We start from the raw sequence: 27475 nt of genomic DNA on the forward strand, positions 1-27475 counted from the left end.
GCATGTTTGTATTCAATCTCTGAACTCTCTTCTGCAACGATAATTAATGTCAGAGCAGTTTATGGATCAACAGTGTATTTTCTGGTTAATGCAGGCCTGCACCTGTAATAACTCAGAACTGAGATTCATCACTCTGCCGCGGGGCCCTCTTCATGCCTCGTCTCTTCATGTTTACATCTGGTTTAACGTTTTCTAATCTAAAATAAATCAGCATGAAAAGCATTAGATTTTTCATTTAGATTCTCAATTGCCTTTTATTACCAAGATAATATCCCTTATCTGATTGCGAATGGCAGGATGGTTCCCTTGTTAGGATCTGAATGAAGATGCCTCCGTTCAATCTTTCCATCTCTCCTTGCTTCTCCTTCACTTTTGTTTTCAAGGATGGCGTCTGGTGGGGTTCTGACTTGAAAATAAGACAAATCAGAATGTAAAGAGGACTTATTGTTTTCGATCATTCCTTCTCTTGTGAGACACAGGGAGGAAGACAGCCTCCCCTGCCTACCTAATGAGTGGTCCAGAGTTCTCTCTTCATTTGCCCACCAGGGTGGCTTCAGCCCCCCTGTCTGTCTGCATGGATAAATGAGAACAGTGATGATGAAGCTCCTGGCTGGAGATTTCTGGGCAAACATCAGGCAGGAGGGGAAAATAAGTCCATAATATAGGCATGTTAATTACCCAGTTACAAAGTCAAATTTAGCTGAACTATTTTGTATATCAAAGAGACAGATTTCTCCTGATTCCTGAAGTATTCCTTTCTGCATGTTCTATTCTGTTTCCTATCATTTGCAACATTTTCTCCTTACTTTAAACCTTGAGCTGATTGATTCCAGAAACTGGAACCCATTTCTTGTACCATGAGGAAGCTTCTCTCCCAGTAATTGTTTACTGTCACTGTCTACTTTCCCTCAATTACAGTCCTGAACTGTTTGAAATACTTCAAAATCAAATACAACGGAGTTACCCTGACTTTGGAACACCTGGGAAAGTTCTGCGAATTCAATCACCCACTCATCCTACAACTTTGAACTCAATTGCTGTGGCTTTTCCTCTTTCAAAGGAACAGAGACAAGAGAACAGCAAGGACTGCTGTGTCCCCTGTTCTCTGGTTTGCCTGTTCACACAGAGCTCTTCCCCTGGGCCTGTGGGCAGAAGGCCTGCCTATCTCACATGGGAGGCTGCTTTTTGCATCTTGGTTTTACCCCAGCTGACAGAAAGCTATCCAAAAGGAGCTCTTTCTATAGCTGACTTTCACCCTGTCTCACAGCTAGAAGTGATGGCTTTTACTTAGGGAGGAATAGCAGAATAGGGCCCTGAATGGTTTCAGAACAGAACAGTAATCACAGCTACACCCAGCTTCACTACAGAGCACTCCCCAAGGGCCTGGCACCCTGCTATGTGCGTCACAGGCATGATGTGACCCCCTGGTAACTCTAGAAGGAAGGTCCCACTACACTCCCATTCTGGAGGTAAGGAAATGTTATTCTCAGTATTACTTGTTAATAATAACATCAATAATAATATGATAAAAGCTAACCACTATGGAGCTCTGACTCTGAGCCGGGCCCTGCCCTCGGTGCCATCTGCATAGCCCTTCCCTCGGTTCCCGCATGCACACCAGAGGAAGCTACTGTCAGTAACTCCATACTGCCTATGGAGCAACTGATGTCAGAGAAGGTAGGAATTCATGCAAAGTCAGAACTGGTAAACGGAAGAGTCAAGATAGAAACACAAACTTACCCAAGTCTGGGCCCATGCCCTCACCTGTCTGCCGCCCACATAGAACATCATCTATTTAATTAAGATGCCAGCGGTGGTAACGGAAACTTATCACTGCACACTGCACGATTTCGGTCATCAGACATGCTGGCCCGGGAAGAACTAAAGTGACAGAAAGCAGATCGTTGGTCGCCAGGGACTGAGGTGGGGAGGACACGAGAGCAGAAGGTGCAGGGGAGCTTCCTGGGGGGGGTGGGAATGCCCCACATTATGATCTGCTACTGGTTACGCGACTGTCTGCATTTCTCAAGACAAAATGAACTGTATGCTTCTAAGATGCATGAATATTAATGTATGTAAATGATACTTTCACAAGGCTGGTTTTTAAAAACATATCATGAGTAAGCTCCAATTTTGCTTAGAGCTTCAATTCAACAAACACAGAGTTCGTGAGAGAAATAAGATGGGACACTGACCTCAGAGATCTCTTCACCTACTGAGAGAACTGTCGGGTGCATTTATGAACATAAGTTCATGCAGGATCAGCCTCACAGGCATGAGACCTGTGCAGATGCACAGAGGTCTGTCCTCAGAAGGGCCACCATGGGTTTCACACTGCCATCTTGAATTTTTTTAACTTGCAGTAAAATATACATAAAATTCACTATTTTATGTGAATAATTCAGTGCAATTGAGTACATTCACCACGTAACATGATCAATAGCACTCTGGCTCCAGAAACTTTTCATCCTCCCAAATAAGAAGAAAAAATAATGGGGAAACTGTTTCCCCACTAAACCAGGACTGCCCCCCACCCCACCCCTTGGAGGCCACCATTACTTTCTTCTTTTTTACTTAATCAACATTAAAGATCAAATTAAAAAACATCATGTCAAATCAGGAGAAAGACCATGGAAGAAAGGAAAAAGACATTGTTCCATACCTTAAATGACTACGTTTCCCTCCTTTTTTAACATGGGGACCCCATGTTCACTTTGCACTACTTCCCACAAATTCCACAGTCAAACCTGAGTAAGTGGCCATTTATTGTGGACCTGTCGCATGGAAAGCCTTCACGTTCTGCTCCCTGTGTGTCAACAGCTCGCACAGTGGCCAGCACACACTGGGAGGCCCACACAGCTTTCTTCCGGGATACCCAATCAGTGACTGGAGAAGGCGCGGTGCAGACGGAGCCCGCCGCGTCTCCCAGGCACTCCCGGGCCCCCTTAGCACATCCATCATCTAGAGTGGACCCCGGCCGGCACATGGCGCAGCCCACCACCACTAGGCAGGCTTCCTCCAGCTATGGAGCAACGTGAAGCAGCTAACCCAGAGCCAAGCGCTGAGACACCAGCAGTGTCCAAACTCATTAGTGAGGAGTGGAGCACATTTGTGGCTGAAATAATGGGTTTTGTGAAATTTCTGTAAGGAGAGCTCCGGGTCAGATGCCTCTGAACCCTGCCACACAGGCGCCGCCGGGTCAGCCCACTCACCGCGGCTGCGGGCTGCTCTGCCGGGAAGAAGTTTCCCGTCTGCAATACCAAATGGCCAGCAATTTGTTGTGTCTTTTAAGGAAATGATTGTTCCATTTGTCTTCAGCCCTGTTTGTTTCTCTGATACATTATTATTCCTAAATCCTGGATGTTTCCCAGGATACTTATTTTTGGAGTTGTCACAAAGTCCTTTCTGGATGGAGAAGGGATACAAATTAGGCTCAGAGAGAGGAAATTGAACAATTTCCCTATTTGGAATTTGAATAATGAAAAGGGTGATAAATAGAGTGACCTCTATTTTGGGGCTTCACTGGGAAGAACTAGAGCTGATGGCTATCTGTTGATGTCTGTTAATCACTGAAGAATGAGTGAATCTGTAAGAGAGCCTAATATAAGCATCGAATCAGAGGCAGACCTCTTATACACACAAAGTCATCAGCCATCATTTGCCTTGGCCCCAGGTTTTCATCTAAAACACACCTCATGCTCATTTGTTTATCCATCCATCCATTCACTCATTCATCCATTCACTCATTCATTCATTTACTCATACGTGTATCGCACAGTGTTTCTTGAAGGCTGATCCGGGGGCACAGTGGTGAACTAGGGCATACACAAGGGCACCTTTCCTCACGGAGCTCCTAGACAGAGGCTCCACTCCACATGTCTCCCATTCCAAGGACTCCTTTTATTTCCTTTCCTGTGCAAATATAAAAATTAAAAATACACTGCTGTAGGGAGAACACCCCTTGGTGCATGTGTCCCATGGTTCTCTTTCCTTTGGGTGTGAGCAGACCCTATGAATATGATGGGCTATCATTAAGTTATGTTATGTGACAAAAAGGTTTCACCAATGTAATGAAGGCAGCTAATCAGTTGATGTTGAGTTCATCAAAAGGAAGATTATACCAGGTGAGCCTGACCTAATCAGGTGTGTCTTTAAAAGCAGCCAGACTCAAAGCAGCCTGCTGGCCTTGAAGAGGCCAATAAACATGTTGTTAACTGCCTATGGCTGCAGCCACATGGTAAGGGCCCAAGGACAGCTTAGAGCTGCTGAGACTGCCAGCTGACAGCCACCAAGAAAATGAGGGCTTCAGTCCTACAACCAGAAGGAAATGAATTTTGACAATAAGCAAGGATCTTGGAAGAGGACTCTGAGCCTCAGATGAGATCACAGCCTCATCTGACACCTCAATTCAACAAGCAAAAGATCCTAAGCAGAGGGTCCAGCCAACCCACACCAGGACTTACAACCTACAAAACCATGAAATACTACACAGGCATTGTTTTAAGCTGCCAAGTGTGTGATAATTTGAATAATAGATAGCATCCACCAGATTGTTTTGCCTTTTTCTAGTAACCAATCAGAGCTGAAATAAGCTATGGTCCTACACTAAATTGATCTTATCTCAGTCATAAGTAAATAAACAAACTACTTCAGTTAATCCACAAAGGTTGACCACAAGAAATCAAACATATTCTCTGGACCAGAGAACCCTGACTGATCACCCTGAGGACCCCCTTGTTGGGGACACTGAAATATGTACTCTTTACCATGATGTGGGCCAGTCAATGATCTGGCTTCTGCTATATACATATACCTGACAAGCAATGCTTTGACACATGTCCCACTAAATTTGGAAAATTTTCTGCTGTCATTTCTTTCAAATCCTTTTTCCACCTCAGCCCCTTCCCACTCTTCAACTCTTTCTGAGACTCTTACTATATGTGTGTTGGATCTCTTGATACTGATATTGTCCCATAGGTCACTCAGATTCTGTTTTCTCTCTCTCTCTCTGTCATCTTCAGTTTAGAAATTTCACTGATTTTTTTCTTCAGTAATATCAAATTTCTTGTTAATCCCATCTAGTAAAATTTCCATTTCAGACAGTGTCATTTTTTTTTCTCTATAAGTTCTACTTGGTTCATTTTTATATCAACTGTTTCTCTTCCCATTATGGTGATATCTTTAATTTAATTCAAACAGAAAACAATATAGTATTTGAAATAGCTTTTAAAAAGTCCTTGCTAATCCATCATCTCTGTGATTTATTGATCTGTTTCTACTAATCACAGTTTCTCCTGGTCACGAGTCATAGTTTTCTGCTTCTTTGAATGTTGAGTAAGCTATCTCTGGCTGGCAAAAATATATATTTTTTAATTTTATATAATTGTTTGCGGGATTTTGTTGCACTCTTTTGAAGAGTGCTAAACTTTGTTCTGACAGGCAGTTAAACTACTTGAGGAACAACCTGATTCTTTTGAGAACTGTTTTCAGATTGTTATAGGGTGGATTAAATCTATAGATTTAACCTAGGGCTAATTTAGCATACTTCCAAGGCATGACCCTTCTAGATCGTCTACTGAATTCCTCCCATATTCAGTGAGGTCTCCACACTGTGAATAGTGGGGAACTTGAATGGCCCGTGGCCCTGAATGAGCGCCGAGAATTGCTCATCTTACGGTTTCCCAAGAACCGTTCTTGCCCTGCCAGCTGTTTTTTGGCCTCATGACGTTTCACAGCACAGACTGGTTTTCAGCTACAGACTCAAGGGAACATGAAGCCAACATCTGGAGGTCTTTTTCTGCCTGGCTCCCTCCTCTCAGGAATTGTGCCCTGCAGATTCTAGCTACAATTCTAGATACTGCTGGATTCTTTTCAGGTTCTGCCTTCCTGGGCCACCACCCACAAATCACCTTCTGCTTGAAATGTCTTCCCCTTCTTCAGTCCTACCCTATATTCTCACTCTCCCGGCTGGGTGTAGAAATCTCCCAATGTTCCATGAAGAACAGGCCCAAAGCCTCTTTCCCTGCCCTACTTGCTGAGTTCTTGGGTCAACAGCTTGTGCTCACTGGGCTGGCTGCCCCCCTCAGCAGCAGACGAGCAGGGGCAGGAACCCTGCCTTCTGGACCTCTGTGTCCCAGCCCCTAGCGCAGTTCTTGGCACATAGTGGGCCCTGCATATGTATTTTAAAAAATAAGCCAGTGCAATATTTCCTCTTCAACCCACCTGCCCACCTGCTTCACTGGGAAGGGAGAAACCTGAACAGCAAAGACAGAGGGTGATGGGAATCCATGTGGGAACAAGGAACTGGAAGCAGGTGCTTGGCGAAGGAGCCACAGGAAGGAGAGGAGCCGAAAGCAGGAGAGAGGGAGACTCCGAGGACCCCGTGACTGTCTCTTGCCACTTGAGTCTACCACGAGTGACTCTGAGGTCGACTCTGAATCCCCTGGCCACAGTTGCTGCTGTCAGAACAAGCGCTGCTTCCCCACCTTCTCCCCAACACCACCCAAGAAGCACAACCTCAGAGCAGGTCACAAGTCAGGCGGGACCTCCTGCCCCTCCTAACTGTCCCTGCTCAGCCTCATCGACTGTCTGGGCTTCACAGAACTGTCTCTGGAAAAACAGGGCTCACGTGCCTCATGCAGCTGTGCTGGGATCAATGAGGCAATTCAGGGATCCGGCGAGAGCCCTTTTGTTCAGCCGGGCCCGATGCTCCTTGCACACAGTGGTCCAGCCGCTCCCCTCTCCGAGCCCATCCCACTCCCCCTTCACACTGGCTTTCTCAACGCAGGCAAGTCACGTGAGCTTCTTTGTCCTTTTTCCCTATGGCTTATGAGGTTGGAAAATACTGGCCCTGGAACTTCCAGATCAGGGTTTGCCCTGCATCAGACTCCCCTGGGTTTCATGTTAAAAACAGAGATTTCTGGACCCCACCTGTCTCAGAGCTGAGGGGTCTGCATTTTTGGAAAGTTCTCCTGAGGATTCTAGAGGACACGAAAGTGTGAGAGCCATTTCATCCTTTATGAGGTAGCAAACCCCACGTAGATTCCTGTATGACTCCACAGGGAGGGTGCATCTTCCATGACATGCTCCCTATTAACCCCTCCGGCCTTAGGTGGGGCTTTATCAGGAGGAGGTAGGTGATAAGGAGGGGCTCACACTCTCAACAGTCTCTTGTCCAGGAGGGAGTCTGCAGCCGGCCACAGGACGGGGCAGGGTCTGAGTAGAACCGATGCGTTCAGCTCGGGGCCAATTCAGTGACTACTCTCTGGGCTGCTTGGAGAATGGCTATTACCCTGAGCCAGGGGTACAGAAGGCCAGAGGTCCCTGCCCCCTGGCATTCTGAGTGCAGGGCAGGCAGGAAGGGAGTGTTCATCCCAATTTAAACAGGACTGCTTGCATGAGGGCAGCATCCTTAAAGCCATGTCTTCATGCCATGGCCCTGTGGCAGGGTTGCGGATGGCAGAAAAAGGCATATTGGAACTTAGATACCAATGACTCGCTTTTATGGCATGCTGCCTCCTTGCCAGGCTGAAGGCTCAGCCCTTTATATAGATTATCTCCCTCGATACCCCCAGCAAATAAGATGTCTTTATGGGTCTTATGACCACAAGTGAGGATCAGAGGGGTCCAGAACTTGCCAAGGTCACTCAGCTAACAAGACCCTGGAAAGACTTGGTCCAGTGCCCCCACCCTTAGTCACTCCACCTTCCCTTGACCATCTCCCCTAACTCAGCTTGGCTGAAATGTAGACATGGTCCCCCAACTCATGCCCAATTTCCTGATGGAAACTGGCCAAAATGACCTCATGAGACTTGGCTGCAAATGATCTCAAAAGCTCTTGGCCTATAATAAAACATTCACAGTGCGGTACGTTTGGAGAACTCAGGGACCAGATGTGCTGCCAGATGCAACAAAACTAGTGTCGGGACCCTGCCCTCCGATGGCCAGGCTGGCATTAGCAGGGGCAGGGAGGGCCGTAGAATATGGCGAGTGGGCAGCACTGAGACCAAAGGGTGCTCATTTCATCCTTCACCCCTTGGACTTCCCTCCTCCTGCCTTTGCAGGGTGGCTGCCAGCCACTACCGACCCGGGTGAGTGGCCGAGGTGTTGGAGAGAAGTGGTGAGGAAGCGCTCAGGCAGGCGGCAGCTCCCGGGGATGAAGCAGGGGTCCCTGCCCCGCTCGCGGGGTGGCAAAGCGAACTGAAATATTTATTGTCCATTGTGAAACAGCCTGACCCCAACCATGCTCATTGTGGAGGCTCTGTGTCCTCACCGTGGCCAGAGCCACCAGCAGAAACCGTGCTGGGAGGCCAAGACCTCAGGAAGGAAGGCGAGTCTCCGAAGACTCTCACTGGCTAAACCTCTCAGCTTGGACTGGACCTAGATGCATTGTTTTGCATCTTTTGGTAACTATGAGAAAAAAGGGGATGTGTTTCACTTACCGTCTGGTCTTAGTGACTTCTTTATCCCCTGAATAAAGTTATCTTGAAGCCCAAGCACTTAAAACCTGAGCACTTTTATTTCTATATCCTAAGGGCTCACCCCAAGCACTGGGCAACATTCACCAGAGCCCAGAGTGGCATTTCCCCACCCTGGGGGGACTCCACCAGGGGAGACACTTCTACTTCCAGACACGATGGAGTAAGCAGGCAGAAGCTATGAAGCAGTGGTCTCCAGAAACTGGACAACATCAGTGTGGGGCTGTGATCTCAGAAGGAAGGAAAACCAGAGAGGTGAGCCCTAAATGACCCCAACCTGGAGGCAGTTTCCCAGCTGTGTGTCCGGAAGGGGGCAGAGTCCAGGGTCTCCCTGAGTGGAGGAGGCAGAGATCGGAACCCAGGGAGGCTGTGGCAGTGAGGATTCGTGGGTCCAAATACTGAAGAGGAAAGAACTATAAGGAAAGACAGGTCTAGTGGCCTGCAAGGGGTCCGTCAAGTCTTTGGCTGAATACCGCACATGCTTGAGAGAAAATACAAGCCAAAACCAGGAAGAGAACTACCAGGAGGCAGGAGGTCAGACACTCCCAGGACCTTGCCCAGAGCTGGAACCAGTTCATGCTGCCACTGGCCCTGGTGGAAAGATCTCATATACATGAGCCATGAATAGAGTCCTCGTTGGGGTCATGCCTTAAGAGTGGGACTAAATCAGCCCTAGACCAGAATTTCTCAGCCTCTACTTTATGGACATTTCAGTCCAGTTACTCCTTGTTGGCAGGAACAGGGGACTGTCCCCGGAATTGCAGGATTTTTATCAACATGGCTGGCCCCTACCCAGGAGGTACCAGTGGCATCTTCCCCAGGTTGTCATAATCAAAAATGTCTCCAGACATTACTAAGCATCTTCCAGATGTGGGGGGAGGGGGATGAACAGAATCATCCCTGATTGAGAACCACTGCTCTGGACTGAAGTCTGCTGAAAAATAAGCCTCAAAAGGACCAACTGTTCTCAAGCTACTGAGCCTCAGTGCTTTTTACAGTGCTTTTTACAGGAGTACAGCAAAGCCAGACACCCCCTCTGGGGCACAGCAGCCTTGGCTGGGCTACAGGCATCTGTAGCTCTTCAAAGTTCACCAGAGGAAACAACCTAAAAGTCCATCAGCAGATGAATGAATAAAGAAGATGCAACATATACATAAATGGAATATTATTCAGCCTTAAAAAAGGAGGAAATCCTAAAATTTGCAACAACGTGGATGAAACTAAGACATTATGCTCAGTGAAATAATCCAGTCACAGAAAGGCAAATAGTGCATGATTCCACTTACAGGACATATCTGAACTAGTCAAATTCATGGAAGCAGAAGATAGAACAGTGGTTGCCAGGGCCTTGGGGAGGGGAAATGTGTATGACTCTTCGGTTACACAAGACAGATGGCTCTGGAGTTCTGCTACACAACAGCGGGCCTGTAACTGATGCCGTATTGTGTACTTGAAGACAATGTGGAGAGGACAGATGTCGTGTTAAGTGTTCTTATCACCAAAAAACAAAAACAAAGAGAAGAACTCATGGAAATCCTTAGCGGTGGCAGATGTGGTTAGTACCTTGATGATGGTGATGGCATCATGTGTGTATGCATACGTCCACTCATCAAAATGTATACATTAAATATGTACAATTTTTTGCATATCAAAAAATTCAAATTAAAATCAAAATTGTCCTGGTTCTTGTATTCAGCCAGAACTGAGCATCCCTGGCCAGATCTGGGGAGTGGGGGAGAGAAAAGGATGAGTAGGAAGGGGAGATGGAAATAGTAAGGGTTTGGGGAAATATAAGAAGCATGGCCGGATGGCAATTACCAAACACAGAACCTTTCCCTGGCTCATCACATGATTAAACATGTCAGAAACTGTCACCTCTAGAAGACGGATGGGCGAGACTCGGATTGCATGCCCCAGCCAGTGCCGAATCATCAGAAAGGTCTCAACAATCAGTCGGGAGATGCCGACTCACATTCAAACTCGGGGAGATGCAAGCACTTCTCTGAATCCTACATGCTTTCCCGGCCTCCAGCTGGTGAGACCATCCACGCTCTGCTTCATAGGGAATCTCAGGATGTGGGCACACTTGTGGCAGCAACCAGAACTCAAATACTGGTCCCTCCTATTACCCAGTTATGGATATTTTGATGTTTAAAATTTACTAGATATGTATGTGGGGGGAGAAAGGCCCTTCACATATTATGTTTTCAATGGTTTTGGGCATTTGGGAGTCAGGAGGGATCAAGGCTTTGAAAATATGGAGACAAGGATGGCCAGCACCCACACCACCATCTGCTTCCAATCCTACCACATCCCTCCATATAACAGGTCTGCTCATGTTCCTACGAAAAGGCTGTTTAAGTAGGGGAATGGGTGTGGCTGGACCATCCCTGGGCCAGAGTTAGGCTGGCTCACTGCTTGTCCCAGGTGAGAGGCAGCATCTACAAGCATTCATACAGAGCAGGACTATGGCCACAGTTTTAGAAAAATGCCAGTCTTAGACCTTAAACTCAACTCAAGGAGACTTGAGCTCCATAAAGTTTTTACAGAAACAGAACCTCCAGAACTCACTTTTACTGGTGAAACAGCCAGTTTCTTTAGCACCTTTGTGCATTGAGAGTTCATCCCAGCGACCTTGCTCATTTTTCACCCCATCAGGTTCTTTATGGTCAAAGCCCCAACAGGTTAACCGATGGCCTTGGTGCTGGTGAGGGAGAAGGGTCACTGGGCCAAGTCCAACAGGACCTGAGGCTGTTAATTGGGCTCTCTTGACAGTTCAGCTTGGAAAGTGAGCAAAGAAGTTGGCTTCCTCCTGGTTTGCTAATCTAAACGGTGCTGACATGTCCCAGTGAGAATAACGTGAAGAGCAGTTCAATGGCTGTGGAATATTTTAAATTCTGAAATGTTGCTTCTAAAAGAGCACAGCTGGGAATTTACAGGGCCAGCAGGCACAGATCCTATCTGATGGTTTTCTAACTTGGCCGGCCCTTGAGCAGATTCATCTGCTGGACCCCCTCTCAAACTGCAGACACAGTGAGGCCTGCCCAGCTGACCAGCCTGACTGCCGTGCAAGGGGACCTTGGGCTCATTTTAACATCAGACTTTAGACTTCAGCTGCATTCAAGCAGCAGACGTGCGACTCAGCTGTTACCCGTAGCTGGTAATGGAGTTTGGCCACAACAGAAGTGGTGGCCCTGCCTGTCGGTACACTTGATGCTTTCTACAGCCTCCTGCCAAGACGCACTTCTCTACATCCGTTAGCTTCAATGTTGCTGTAAGAATAAATGAAGTTTTATGCACACACAAAAAAATGAGAACACAAATGCTGCTCTTTGACATTTAGGGGTTAAAATAGAGCCATGATCACCTTTGTAAAATGCAAAATGATGTAATTCAACAAGTTTTTCCTGTCTCTGGATGACTGAAAAATAACCTCAGTGAAAATTATACAATGATAAAGTTTTGTCCCCATCCAATTAACTACCTGTGAATCATAATAACTCTGGTTTCTTTCAATTGTATTCTAAATTGCACACCTTTTGCTCTAGTTGATTGGGCAATGAACTAATGAACAACTATTACTGAATTTAATTAACACCATTATTTCTGTGGCCTTTATATCTCTGTTGTGAGCATGGAAATTCACAATCCCAGGGCTGGAACTGGAAGAAACCAGCCTTGAGCCCTGCAGGACGGGTTCTCACATTGCCCTGGAATAAGGGACCCAGTGTGGAGAACAAAAGATCTGGAGCACCTGCCTGCGTCCCTGGGAAGGCCCTCCTAGCAACTGTATCAATGTTCAGAGAGGATGCCTTTTCATAAAACATTAGCAATTGGCACATTCCATTCATCAGAAGAGATGGGTAAGTGAGCTCTATGAGAGTCAATTACAATGTCATTCATAATTTATTCCATGTACAATAAAGAGCTAATCAGATTTCATGCGTGTTTACTTTCTGAAAGATAACTGCTTGTGGCTTATACTAGTTGCAGAATACAAATATGTTTCAGAACGATGTGTTTATCTCATTTTGGCACTCTAAACCTCTTTTTTCCCCCCACAGAGTAGCTTCTGCTAAAAAATTAGAGCTCACCCTCAAAAAATAAAAGACCACTCTTACCGGCCTAACTTAAGTCATTCTATTTTAAGTCAATCAAGGCAAGTCATACATATTCTTCTGCAGAACACATCAGCAAACAAATAGGAATTTAAAGACAGATGATTACAAACATACAGAGCCAAGAATATTTAATTCATAGGAACATGCTGCCACTTCTAAATGTGGAAACGAACTAACTCAGTAGTCACTATGAAGTGCTTGTAAATGCAGCCTTGTGTAAATTATGTCCCCCAATATGCTTCTCCTCCCTCCCCCAATTTCAAAAACTGAAATAAAGAGATGGGAAAGTCTTTTCCAAATTGCTTAGGGAAAACCACCAAGAGTTGATTAATTTACTAGCTCAGATAAAACACCTGAACTGTCTGATGAGGAAGGCCCCTCTTTCTCTGGATTAGATGTGTACCCCGCTCCCTGCCCAGATTCAGCCTACCTCATATCTGCTGGCTGCCTGCTCAGCTGTCTTCAGGCCTTGATACCTGTGGACGACACAAACTTTGGCTCTTCTCTGGGAGGGAAACCAGTTACTCTTAACAAAATCCATGAACATCACATGGTTCTTCAACTCTGTACTGAACGTTTTTATCTGAAAAGTCCGGTGCACGGTCGCTTCCTCGCGGCAAACAGCATACCCCCTCTGACGAGCTTTTGTAGGAATTCCAGGGTGCTGCATGATACTCGGAATCTTGTGACTTCAACTGGCGAGCCCAGAGAACACAACTGGCTTTGTTTTATCCAGGTATTCAGTACAGCAGGAGGGGCTTGGGAAGCGCCCCAGCTTGGACCTCTCCTGGTGTTTTCCAACACCAGAGCCGGTTGTTTCCAAGTCCCAGATGCAAAGTGCACAGGACGTGTATGTGGAAACCTCGTGGGTGACCTTTACGTGCTGTAAAAAGGCTGCGTCTTGCTGCTGTCCATCTGTCTCCAGGACTTCCACCTGTTCTCCCGTCACTTCAAGTCTTCTCTGATTTCACAGGCACTTTTCTCTTTGCAGCTGCCTTCAAGCTCTGAGCACAGAAGCCACCCATTTACAGAGAGGTTCAGTATGCTTTTGGTCTCAGGCCCCTCAAATCCAAATAAATTATTTACAGGGCTGTGCAAAGGAAGCAGAGTGATAATCGCTGCTTTTCAGAGTTCTTGCTTTTTTCCTGCCAGGAGTGAAAGGAACAAGTGCAGAGTCCTACGGGCAAGAAGAGTGACCTCAGCCCTGGAGAAGACAAGAAACACAGTCATTGAAAGAGAACTCCAGCACAGAGAACATGATGGCTGCAAGGCGCCATGGGACAGCGGTGCTCTGTGGGGCAGCCCTGTGTGTCCCTCTTGGGGGAGGGGGGTGCTCTGGCTTAGATGAAGGCTCTGCTACTGAGTCACCACCCTGGGCCTCAGGTTCCCCACAAGGAAAACTGTAATAATAATACCTCACAGGGACATTGGCAGAATCAGGTGAGTGAAATAATAAGAAAAGAGCAGAGTGTAGCAGACCCCATTTCCAAAGGAGAGCTGCGTGTCTTCTGCCCAAATTATTTTGCATAGTTATCTCTGCACATATAACATAGTAGATTTACACAACGCTGAAAACTACTGGGTTCTGAGCCATATGGTCAAGAGGTATGATACATGCTTCTTTCCATTTCATTTCATGTGTTGGTACCATTTCTGTTAACCAAGTAATTTAGAGGTGGAAATGACAAGCCTTGAACAGAGTCTGGGCCAGGAGAAAGCCAATGACAAGCACCGTGGCTGTGCCCTGAGCGCACACCAGGACTCATCTCTGCGGGTGACTCCCTGTCGGCCTTCACCAAGATGCCACCTTGGATATCCTCCTGCCCCACGCTGCCAGCTACAGGGGAAGCTGAGTCAGGAAGTGGCTCGGAATGACTTTCCTGATACAGAACATTGGGCCCCAGCCCAGAACCGTGGTTCCACCGAGGGTGTCAGTGAGGATGTCAAGACCCACCTGATGACAGACACGGTTCCCACGGAAATGCAACGCAACCAAGATGTGAGCTTGAACTGGCACTTGCCAGCAAGTCACACACGGGGCGCTACATTGGATCTGGAAGCTCCGTGATAAAGACATCTGGGAGAGCAATGAATAAATTAAAATTCAGCAAGGACAGCAAAGGAAGAGGGCATCCACTCGCCTCCTTGTGGCCAGTGAGGGCCCTTCCCTGCATCCTGACAGTCGCCATTTAAACAAGCTCTGGCTGGTATCCATCTGTCCCATCCAGCAGCTCCTATAAGCCTGGTAAAAATAATAATAATAACGAAGTCTTTCCCATTGCCGCAGCACACTGAAGGATCTTGGGCAATGCAGAAGCCACCCAACTGCCCAACCCAGCTGCCTTGAGACCAGAAGTGGGGGGCTCACACTGAGGGTCGCCTGGCCTCTGCTGAGAGCCACCTGCCCCAGGGCAGGCCACGGAGACTCTAAACACTGTCAGAGCTGAAGGCGACTTTTATCTCTCCAGTGACTATAGGCAGGCGCTGGGCTTTAACCAGCCCCGGGGCCACAGGGAAAGCAGTTACGCGACTGTGAGCAGGTCTCCAGAATTCTTAGGCAATAGGACTGACGGAAACCCCAGGCCTGCGGGATTTGATCCCTCATCGCACAGAGGAGGAAACGCAGGCCCAGAGGTGGGGAAGTCTGGTGGGAAGTTCAGCAGGCAGGAAAGAGCACAGCTGGGGGATTGGTCACCCCAGTGAACTCGCATGTGATTATGGACAAGCCCCCTTCCCTGGGCTTCAGTTCCTTTACCGATAAGTCCCTAGCTGCTCTGGCACCCTGGATGTAAGAGCACGTGAGTCCAGACCATGTGTGGATGAAGCAGAGATCGGCTCGCAGCCTGGGCCGGCCCTCCCCAAGAACGGCAGCTGGTGCTCTGCAGAAAGGGGTCTCCTCCTGCCAGGGTCTCCGAGGAGCGCTGCGGGGGCTCGGGACCTTCCATGCAGCGTGGAACCAACGCCCCTCACCCTAGCAGAGCCGCCTCCACAGGTGGATTACTGCACCGTCTTGAAGCACAGCCTCCAGTCAGAAGACTTAGCTCCCTGGCACTCATAGCACGGGACCTGCAACCCGGGGTGAATGCTGCAAACCACCACTGCCTCGGTTTCCCCATCTGGCTAACAGAGTAACAGTAGTACTTTCCTGCTTGGGCCTCTGTGAAGACTGAAGGAGGTGGCACGTGTACAGAGCCTGGGACAGCCTGGCACAGGGGGTCATCACCCCCAAAGGGCAGACCTCAACGTTGTACCTTGCCAGACATGTCATTTTAATAATAAGGAAGGAAGACTGTTAAGGGGAAGCGAGAACTGAACTGGATGTGGGGAGACCTGGATTCCAGAACTCCCTCCACCCTGCAGCCCAGGACGGAGGCCAGCCTCAATCTCCTCAAGCACAAGATGCAGATAGCACCCCCCACGCAGTTTGTGTGAACACTGTTAGGTAGTCAGGGCATGAGAAACTTTAACAACCAATGTATTTTTTAAAACGATTCAGGAGGAGGGGCGGAAGATGGCGGCGTGAGTAGAGCAGCGGAAATCTCCTCCCAAAACAACATATATCTATGAAAATATAACAAAGACAACCCTTCCTAGAATAAAGACCAGAGGACACAGGACAATATCCAGACCACATCCGCACCTGAGAGAACCCAGCGCCTCGCGAAGGGGGTAAGATACAAGCCCCGGCCCCGCGGGAGCCGAGCGCCCCTCCCCCCAGCTCCCGGCGGGAGAAGAACAGGCAGAGCGGGAGGGAGACGGAGCCCAGGACTGCCGAACACCCAGCCCCCGCCATCCGGGCCAGAGCGCAGACACAGTGTGTGCCCAGGGGGCCCTGGATGCTAGGGAAACAGGGCAGCAAGAACACTGAGCGGGCACTGGAGGCCGGGCGCCAGAGGACATAAGAAAAGCGCGCGACCATTTTTTTTTTTTTGCTTTTTTGCTGTTTTGTTTTGGCGAGCGCTTTTTGGAAGTCTTAAAGGGATAGGGACCCCAATACTAGGGAAACAGGGCAGCAAGACCGGTGAGCAGAGGCCTGAGGCTGGCACCGGAGAATAAAGAAAAACGAACAACCACCTTTTTTTTTTTTTTTTTAATTAAAAACATTTTTTTTTTTAATTAAAAAATTTTTTTTTCTTTTTTTTTTTTGGTGGTCGTTGTTTTGTTCTGGCGGGTGCTTTTTGGAAGTCTTAAAGGGGCAGGGCGGGTCACTTAATCCAGAGGTAGGGAATCCGTGGATCTCTGGGCACCCTAACCCCTGGGCTGCAGGGAGCAGGGAGGCCCCTTACGGAGATAAATAGCCTCCCAGCAGCTCCTGCTCCAACGCGACTCCACCATTTTGGAGCAGCTGCCCGAGCCAGGCCACGCCCACAGCAACAGCGGAGATTAACTCCATAGCAGCCAGGCAGGAAGCAGAAGCCCTGTCTGCGCGCAGCTGCCCAGCACAAGCCACTAGAGGCCGCTGTTCTCCCAGGAGAGGAGGGCCACAAACCAACAAGAAGGGAAGTCCTTCCAGCCGTCACTCGTCCCAGTTCTGCAGACTATTCCTATCACCATGAAAAGGCAAAGCTACAGGCAGACAAAGATCACAGAGACAACACCAGAGAAGGAGACAGACCTAACCAGTCTTCCTGACAAAGAATTCAAAATAAGAATCATAAACATGCTGACAGAGATGCAGAGAAATACGCAAGAGAAATGGGATGAAGTCCGGAGGGAGATCACAGTTGCCAGAAAGGAGATCGCAGGAATGAAACAAACTCTGGAAGGGTTTATAAGCAGAATGGATAGAATGCAAGAGGCCATTGATGGAATTGAAACCAGAGAACAGGAACGCATAGAAGCTGACATAGAGACAAAAGGATCTCCAGGAATGAAACAATATTAAGAGAACTGTGTGACCAATCCAAAAGGAACAATATCCGTATTATAGGGGTCCCAGAAGAAGAAGAGAGAGGAAAAGAGATGGAAAGTATCTTAGAAGAAATAATTGCTGAAAACTTTCCCACACTGGGGGAGGAAGTAATCAAACAGACCACGGAAATACACAGAACCCCCAACAGAAAGGATCCAAGAAGGGCAACACCAAGACACATAATAATTAAAATGGCAAAGATCAAGGACAAGGAAAGAGTGTTAAAGGCAGCTAGAGAGAAAAAGGTCACCTATAAAGGGAAACCCATCAGGCTAACATCAGATTTCTCAACAGAAACCCTACAGGCCAGAAGAGAATGGCATGATATATTTAATACAATGAAACAGAAGGGCCTTGAACCAAGGATACTGTATCCAGCACGACTATCATTCAAATATGACGGTGGGATTAAACAATTCCCAGACAAACAAAAGCTGAGGGAATTTGCTTTCCACAAACCACCTCTACAGAACATCTTACAGGGACTGCTCTAGATGGGAGCACTCCTAGAAAGAGCACAGCACAAAACACCCAACATATGAAGAATCGAGGAGGAGGAACAAGAAGGGAGAGAAGAAAAGAATCTCCAGACAGTGTATATAACAGCTCAATAAGCGAGCTAAGTTAGGCAGTAAGATACTAAAGAGGCTAACCTTGAACCTTTGGTAACCACGAATTTAAAGCCTGCAATGGCAATAAGTACATATCTTTCAATAGTCACCCTAAATGTTAATGGGTTGAATGCACCAATCAAAAGACACAGAGTAACAGAATGGATAAAAAAGCAAGACCCATCTATATGCTGCTTACAAGAAACTCACCTCAAACCCAAAGACATGTACAGACTAAAAGTCAAGGGATGGAAAAACATATTTCAAGCAAACAACAGTGAGAAGAAAGCAGGGGTTGCAGTACTAATATCAGACAAAATAGACTTCAAAACAAAGAAAGTAACAAGAGATAAAGAAGGACACTACATAATGATAAAGGGCTCAGTCAAACAAGAGGATATAACCATTCTAAATATATATGCACCCAACACAGGAGCACCAGCATATGTGAAACAAATGCTAACAGAACTAAAGGGGGATATAGACTGCAATGCATTCATTCTAGGAGACTTCAACACACCACTCACCCCAAAGGATAGATCCACTGGGCAGAAAATAAGTAAGGACACGGAAGCACTGAACAACACAGTAGAGCAGATGGACCTAATAGACATCTATAGAACTCTACATCCAAAAGCAACGGGATATACATTCTTCTCAAGTGCACATGGAACATTCTCCAGAATAGACGACATACTAGGCCACAAAAAGAGCCTCAGAAAATTCCAAAAGATTGAAATCCTACCAACCAACTTTTCAGACCACAAAGGCATAAAACTAGAAATAAACTGTACAAAGAAAGCAAAGAGGCTCACAAACACATGGAGGCTTAACAACACGCTCCTAAATAATCAATGGATCAATGACCAAATCAAAATGGAGATCCAGCAATATATGGAAACAAATGACAACAACAACAACAAGCCCCAACTTCTGTGGGACACAGCAAAAGCAGTCTTAAGAGGAAAGTATATAGCAATCCAAGCATATTTAAGAAAGGAACAGCAATCCCAAATGAATGGTCTAATGTCACAATTATCGAAATTGGAAAAAGAAGAACAGATGAGGCCTAAGGTCAGCAGAAGGAGGGACATAATAAAGATCAGAGAAGAAATAAATAAAATTGAGAAGAATAAAACAATAGCAAAAATCAATGAAACCAAGACCTGGTTCTTCGAGAAAATAAACATAATAGATAAGCCTCTAGCCAGACTTATTAAGAAGAAAAGAGAGTCAACACAAATCAACAGTATCAGAAACGAGAAAGGAAAAATCACGACGGACCCCACGGAAATGCAAAGAATTATTGGAGAATACTATGAAAACCTATGTGCTAACAAGCTGAGAAACCTAGGAGAAATGGACAACTTCCTAGAAAAATATAACCTTCCAAGATTGACCCAGGACGAAACAGAAAATCTAAACAGACCAATTACCAGCAACGAAATTGAAGCGGTAATCAAAAAACTACCAAAGAACAAAACCCCCGGGCCAGATGGATTTACCTCGGAATTTTATCAGACATACAGGGAAGACATAATACCCATTCTCCTTAAAGTTTTCCAAAAAATAGAGGAGGAGGGGATACTCCCAAACTCATTCTATGAAGCTAACATCACCCTAATACCAAAACCAGGCAAACTACAAAAGTTTTGCCTTTTGTAAGGAAAACTACAGACCAATATCCCTGATGAACGTAGATGCAAAAATACTCAACAAAATATTAGCAAACCGAATTCAAAAATACATCAAAAGGATCATACACCATGACCAAGTGGGATTCATCCCAGGGATGCAAGGATGGTACAACATTCGAAAGCCCATCAACATCATCCACCACATCAACAAAAAGAAAGACAAAAACCACATGATCATCTCCATAGATGCTGAAAAAGCATTTGACAAAGTTCAACATCCATTCATGTTAAAAACTCTCAGCAAAATGGGAATAGAGGGCAAGTACCTCAACATAATAAAGGCCATCTATGATAAACCCACAGCCAACATTATATTGAACAGCGAGAAGCTGAAAGCATTTCCGCTGAGATCGGGAACTAGACAGGGATGCCCACTCTCTCCACTGTTATTTAACATAGTACTGGAGGTCCTAGCCACGGCAATCAGACAAAATAAAGAAATACAAGGAATCCAGATTGGTAAAGAAGAAGTTAAACTGTCACTATTTGCAGATGACATGATACTGTACATAAAAAACCCTAAAGACTCCACCCCAAAACTACTAGAACTGATATCGGAATACAGCAAAGTTGCAGGATACAAAATCAACACACAGAAATCTGTGGCTTTCCTGTACACTAACAATGAACCAACAGAAAGAGAAATCAGGAAAACAACTCCATTCACAATTGCATCAAAAAAAATAAAATACCTAGGAATAAACCTAACCAAAGAAGTGAAAGACTTATACTCTGAAAACTACAAGTCACTCTTAAGGGAAATTAAAGGGGACACTAACAGATGGAAACTCATCCCATGCTCGTGGCTAGGAAGAATTAATATCGTCAAAATGGCCATCCTGCCCAAAGCAATATACAGATTTGATGCAATCCCTATGAAACTACCAGCAAAATTCTTCAATGAACTGGAACAAATAATTCAAAAATTCATATGGAAACACAAAAGACCCCGAATAGCCAAAGCAATCCTGAGAAAGAAGAATAAAGTAGGGGGGATCTCACTCCCCAACTTCAAGCTCTACTATAAAGCCATAGTAATCAAGACAATTTGGTACTGGCACAAGAGCAGAGCCACAGACCAATGGAACAGACTAGAGAATCCAGACATTAACCCAGACATATATGGTCAATTAATATTTGATAAAGGAGCCATGGACATACAATGGCGAAATGACAGTCTCTTCAACAGGTGGTGCTGGCAAAACTGGACAGCTACATGTAGGAGAATGAAACTGGACCATTGTCTAACCCCATATACAAAAGTAAACTCAAAATGGATCAAAGACCTGAATGTAAGCCATGAAACCATTAAACTCTTGGAAGAAAACATAGGCAAAAACCTCTTAGACATAAACATGAGTGACCTCTTCTTGAACATATCTCCCCGGGCAAGGAAAACAACAGCAAAAATGAGTAAGTGGGACTATATTAAGCTGAAAAGCTTCTGTACAGCAAAAGACACCATCAATAGAACAAGAAGGATCCCTACAGTATGGGAGAATATATTTGAAAATGACACATCCGATAAAGGCTTGACGTCCAGAATATATAAGGAGCTCACACGCCTCAACAAACAAAAAACAAATAACCCAATTAAAAAATGGGCAGAGGAACTGAACAGACAGTTCTCCAAAAAAGAAATACAGATGGCCAACAGACACATGAAAAGATGCTCCACATCGCTAATTATCAGAGAAATGCAAATTAAAACTACAATGAGGTATCACCTCACACCAGTAAGGATGGCTGCCATCCAAAAGACAAACAACAACAAATGTTGGCGAGGCTGTGGAGAAAGGGGAACCCTCCTACACTGCTGGTGGGAATGTAAGTTAGTTCAACCATTGTGGAAAGCAGTATGGAGGTACATCAAAATGCTCAAAACAGACTTACCATTTGACCCAGGAATTGCACTCCTAGGAATTTACCCTAAGAACGCAGCAATCAAGTTTGAGAAAGACAGATGCACCCCTATGTTTATTGCAGCACTATTTACAATAGCCAAGAATTGGAAGCAACCTAAATGTCCATCGATAGATGAATGGATAAAGAAGATGTGGTACATATACACAATGGAATACTACTCAGCCATAAGAAAAGGGCAAATCCAATCATTTGCAGCAACATGGATGGAGCTGGAGGGTATTATGCTCAGTGAAACAAGCCAAGCGGAGAAAGAGAAATACCAAATGATTTCACTTATCTGTGGAGCATAAGAACAAAGGAAAAACTGAAGGAACAAAACAGCAGCAGAATCACAGAACTCAAGAATGGACTAACAGGTACCAAAGGGAAAGGGACTGGGGAGGATGGGTGGGTAGGGAGGGATAAGGGGGGGAGAAGTAGGAGGGTATTAAGATTAACATGCATGGGGGGTAGGAGAAAAGGGAGGGCTGTACAACACAGAGAAGGCAAGTAGTGATTCTACAACATTTTGCTATGCTGATGGACAGTGACTGTAAAGGGGTTTATAGGGGAGACCTGGTACAGGGGAGAGCCTAGTAAACATAATATTCGTCATGTAAGTGTAGATTAGTGATACCAAAAACAAAGCAAAAAAAAAAGGGCAGTTCCTGTGTGGTAACCTCCAACGAGTTCTACACAAGGGTATAAAGGGCATATAAAAGTGTAGGCAAAGGGTCTGTTTGTGTTTATACAGAGGATCAAAGCCTAATTGGGCTACCCCGAAAATGAACTAAGATACGATATGAAAAAGAACTTCCAACATCTGCACTCTCTGGAAGACTCATGCCAGAAGATGATCATCAAAAAACCCCAACAAAGATCCACGCACTGCTACAGCTGTAGATGCACTCATCCCACCAGTTCCTGGACTTGCCATGGGAATGAGGAAGGAGATATCTAAGCTGACCTGTGCATACAGTAAAACAACAGATTTGACTGCACCTATACTGTTGGAACTCAACCAAGAATTTGGAGAAGTGCAAATTGTAGTGCTCCAAAGTCTTATAACTACAGACTATTTACTGTTAAAAGAACATATGGCATGTGAACAGTCCCCAGGAATGGGTTGTTTTAATTTGTCTGATTTCTCTCAGACTGTTCAAGTTCAGTTGGACAATATCCACCATATCATAGATAAGTTTTCACAAATGCCTAAGGTGCCTAACTGGTTTTCTTGGTTTCACTGGAGATGGCTGGTAATTACAGGTATGCTTTGGTTATGTAACTATACTCCTATTATGTTAATGTGTGTGCGCAATTTAAGTAGTAGCTTAAAACCTATCCATGCTGAAGTTACTCTACAAGAAGATATGTCAAAGAAATAATCAATCTTCCCATGTTTTCTTCCGCCTGCTACTTCTATAGCTTTTCTTCTTCCTTCCTAATTACAACCCTTAAATAGAATTTGTGCCTCATATCAAATTTACCGAGTATCATAATTCTTCCAAGTGGTACAGATACCTCAAGACAAATGCTGGGCATAGAAGCCACAGGGCATAAATATGCAAAGAAGTAAAAAGCTAACCTTTTCAAACAATAAGGCTTCCCTCTCACTTACCAACTTCACATTTCCCTGTATGGCCCCGGAAGATGACTGGTTAGCCAGAGACGGGTAAGATTCCTCAAGGGAGGAACAACCTAAGACAGGCACAGTCGCTGGGGGGTCATCAGGTGAGAAATTGGGGATCAACAGAGGTGAGGCTTAGAACCTCACCCCCCCTGTTCTGAGAGAAATCTTCTGCATACGTGGATGTTTTATTGCCCTGGTCTAGCTTGGATTAACACATAGTCTACAGGCATACACTTGATCATCTACATTTGCTCTCTTACAACACTAAACTATGTTTTCTACCTTTATCTTGTATCTACCTACCACTTCAGTATTTTATTAAAAATAATAATAATAAAGAGAGAAATGTGGTATCCACATATAAATCAAGTATAAAAACCAAATGAGTATTCATATTTGAACTGACTCTTTATAGTTCATAATGCATGAGCAAAACCGAAAGTTTCTGTGATGACTGCCCTTGTACTGTTCACCATGTAACTTATTCATTATGTAAGAATTTGTTCTCCATGTAAGAACTTGTTTGTTATGCCTCAGAAGATTGGAGACTGACGAAAATTAGGCTTGGGGTGGATTAATGATTGTGCATTGAGCATTGACTCCCCTATACAGAATTTTATTGTTGTTAACAACCATTTGATCAATAAATATGAGAGATGCCCTCACAAAAAAAAAAAAAAAAAAAAGGACAGACTTCCAATGGTAAAATAAATAAGTAACCGGGATGTAATGTATAGCATAAGGAATATAGTCAAGATATTGTAACAGCCTGGTAGGGTGATAGCTGGAACCTAGAATTATGTATATAAATGTTCTACCACTGTGTTGTACACTTGAAACTAATGTAATGTAATACTGTGCGTCAACTACCCTTCAATAAAAAATAATTATTAAAAAAAAAAGAATAACAGACTCTTCTAATTAGATAAATAAACTGGCTTCCTACTTGACAATCCAAAAAAAAAAAAAAAAAACTATTCAAATGCAGGTTTTTAATGCCAGATACCAAAATGAGTGGTAGGAGAAGTGCCAGGCACAGCCCAATTTGAGCTAGTTCTCACCCAGAGGACCGAAAGTCACATCTACTGCCACACGAGAATGGTGTCAGGCGATGCCATCGCATGCACCCACGTGGCCACAAGGACACCGAACGCTCTGTTCAGCCCGGAGGCCCTGTTTTTCTGGGAACTCTCCGCCGCCTCCACCCCCGGAAGCTGGCCTGCCTTGTAAGAACACCTCATCTCTGACCTCAGCAGATTGGCTCAGGGGTGGCCCAATGGAGCCGGAGTCTAGCCTGGAGACTCTTGGTCCTGGAACTGAGAGTGGGTGGCTGAGGCCAGGAGGCGGAGCACACCTGGCTCTGAGGGCGGAGATGGCAGCTGTCACGGGGACAGACAGAGGACAGAAGTGTGAGCGCCCTGATGGTCCCGAAGCCCTGGTTCCGCCACGGGGTCCAACGACAGATTTTAGTATCTTGATTATACTTTCTCTTTTAGCCTTAAGCTACTTGAGTCAAGTCTCTGTCATTTGCGTCCAACAGATTTCGGACTAGTCCTTGAAAATTCATTCATTTATGAACAAACACGTGTGAGTGTTTCTGTGTGCCCGGCATTGAACAGGCAGCAGAAGCACACACTTGTGCTGCCACGAGGTGTTCACCACTCAGCAGGGAGGCAGACACCTCAACAAGCAGGTGCTCGCAGCCTGGTGATGCTTTCTGGGAGGGGGCTTTGCTCCGAGGTGATGGTGACCCTGAGAAACCCTCCCGGCCGCAAGGACCTGGCACCCAGCCTTGAAGGATAACTGGGGTGCTGCCGAACCCCCTTGGCTGGCACTGACTTCTGCACGGACAGAGAAGGCTTCACCTCTCACTTTCTGTTCCTAGATTTTGCCATAAAGCGATCACAGCCCAGGATGGAGAAGCAATAACTAAAAGCCGTATTTACTGCAAATTATCATCATTCTTCATAGAAAACAACTACCTGAATCCACTGCTGCTTTTTTTTTAAACCAAATAACTCAGTCAACTATGAAAGTTAGCTCTCTGACCTTATTAATGTCCTGCAGAAGATCCTATTTAATTTCCCTAAATTGGTCCCTGGGATGACAACTAAAAGTGTAACACTGTTAGCAATTGCAACCCAGTGACACCAAATCAACATAAATGAGCCTTCAATGCGCTCAGCGTTGAAATATATGTGAAATTAATCTCGTATTTCTCCCTTGCCCCGATACAATATGCAGGGCTGTATAGGATACAAAGCAAAGTATTTAAATAATGAATTATTCAAAAAGAACAGGAACTGAAGGTACCTGATGCCAGAAATTCAAACCCGAGAATTCTTAATCTGTTCTCCAACGGGATTAGCATTTACGACTATGAAAGATGTCCTAATTACGCAGAGTTTCAGAGTTGATTTTCTGCAGGGCCTGCGCAGATCTAGAAAGCATTAGGCAACAATAAAAACAGATGACTATGAATTTCTGAATTCATAATTTGGTTTCCCTTTTGGGAGAAATGACATTTTTATTTATGGGTCCTTCACTCATCAGGTGGGAGCTGAAGTTTTTCTCTCTTCTCAGAGGCACAGTGCTTGCTGGGAGCCCATCTCAAGAGTCATCTTTTTAAAACAATGTGTGAAATTAATTCACAGGGCTGTCAGACAGAACTGTCGCAGTGCTTTTCTCCTCCTTTCTGTCCCCACCCACCGGGGTTCTGAAACAAAACGAAAAGACTGATAGGCTGATTAAGGGATCGTGCGTCTTTTAGCTGGACTAAAAAGAGAATGCAGCTTGCTTGATGAATTCCATTCCCTTGCAAATCATTCAGCTGAGCCGGGTCAGTGCGTGGATGCGATGGAAAAGACGTAATCCTTCCAGTGGCCAGTTACAGGTGCTCAAGAAACAGTTCTTCAGTGGATGAATGAAATGAAAGGCATCAGCTATCTTTTCTTATATGTAACACCTTTTTCTCTGCTGTAAACAGAAAACTTTTTGTCCTCCTTCATTAGATAATGTTTGGAAACTCCTATAATTTGATCTTTCTGCCAGCTTTCCAAGGGAAAGTGCCAAGACCAAGAAGGAAACTGGGGCGGCGGCACAAACAATATTGCCACATTCATCCACAAGATTCATGGTCTCGCCCCTCTTGCAAGTCCTCAATAATCATTTACTTAGTGCCCACTGGGTGTTCAGCTCCGTGATCTGAATCTACTCCAACCACACATTCAAAGCCTCCTCTAACACCTCCCAAACCCAAAGCAACCCTAATTTAGGGAGAAATCATATATCCTTTCTTCAAAGTTATTGAGAGGAGAGAGTTATTTGAAGACAGTAAAATGGTATTTTCATATTTTCTCTCCAACATGTGAATAGATTTTGAATAGAGAAAAACCAAAGACTTCTCAGGAACTCCACTTGATTTTAAAGCATATATTTTGGCCGGCAGGAGTAAGAGTGAAGATTATGGTGAAAACGCTAAGGAAGCATCAAACCTGATTTGCAGTTAATGTCCTGTGACAATTCTACCCAAAAGGAAAACCGAGTCCTGGCCACCTGCTCTTCCACCAACGACAGACACCAGGAGTGCTGTGGGTGACAAAGGGCAGGAGCTTATTGCTGTGGCCCGAGACTGGCCACTCCCCTTCTCACAGGGGCGTTCGCTGTCACTCTCAGCCACATTTCCTTGCTCATATGAATATATTTTTCAATGGGTGTTGAACAAACCCCTGAGAAGCCGTATTTATCAGTTAAATACCCAAGCACCAGGGCAAACCTCAGGACCAGCCCCAGTCCTAGTGAAGACTCTCTGGGTTGATTTACGCACCCGGACCCCTCCCTGCCCCTGGACAGTAGGTGGGCGGCTTCACAGGTGGCAGGCAGGTCCTCGCCCTCAGCGCAGAGCAGTGGGCGCTGCTGTGGATAAGGCCCAGGTCCCAGGCCACAGTGGGCCCTCATTGGAGGAGAAGGGCCTTAAACAGGCCCACATCGGTCAGGCCCTGTCCAGTGCCAGGCGGTCTCGTCCCAGCCAGAGGAAGGGCTCCAGAGCGTCCACTTGCTTGGGACCAAAGTGGTGACGCCAGGCTCCCTGCCACGTCACAGGGGACATGCATATGGCCAACC

At 45.6% G+C, this 27475-nt stretch overlaps 1 protein-coding gene across 1 annotated transcript in view; it reads right to left on the reverse strand.

The window, feature by feature from the left end:
- The window catches only part of C8H10orf90 (chromosome 8 C10orf90 homolog), a 216830-nt gene extending 203017 nt beyond the window's left edge, over nucleotides 1-13813 (reverse strand). Inside the window, exon 1 of the mRNA XM_036898997.2 lies at nucleotides 13029-13813. Within this exon, the coding sequence (XP_036754892.2) occupies nucleotides 13029-13268 (240 nt within the window). The 5' untranslated portion in view covers nucleotides 13269-13813. The remainder of the gene's footprint in view (nucleotides 1-13028) is intronic.
- Between the last annotated feature and the right edge of the window lie 13662 nt (nucleotides 13814-27475).

Source organism: Manis pentadactyla, chromosome 8, assembly GCF_030020395.1.
Source record: "Manis pentadactyla isolate mManPen7 chromosome 8, mManPen7.hap1, whole genome shotgun sequence".
In the NCBI taxonomy this organism is placed as follows: domain Eukaryota; kingdom Metazoa; phylum Chordata; class Mammalia; order Pholidota; family Manidae; genus Manis; species Manis pentadactyla.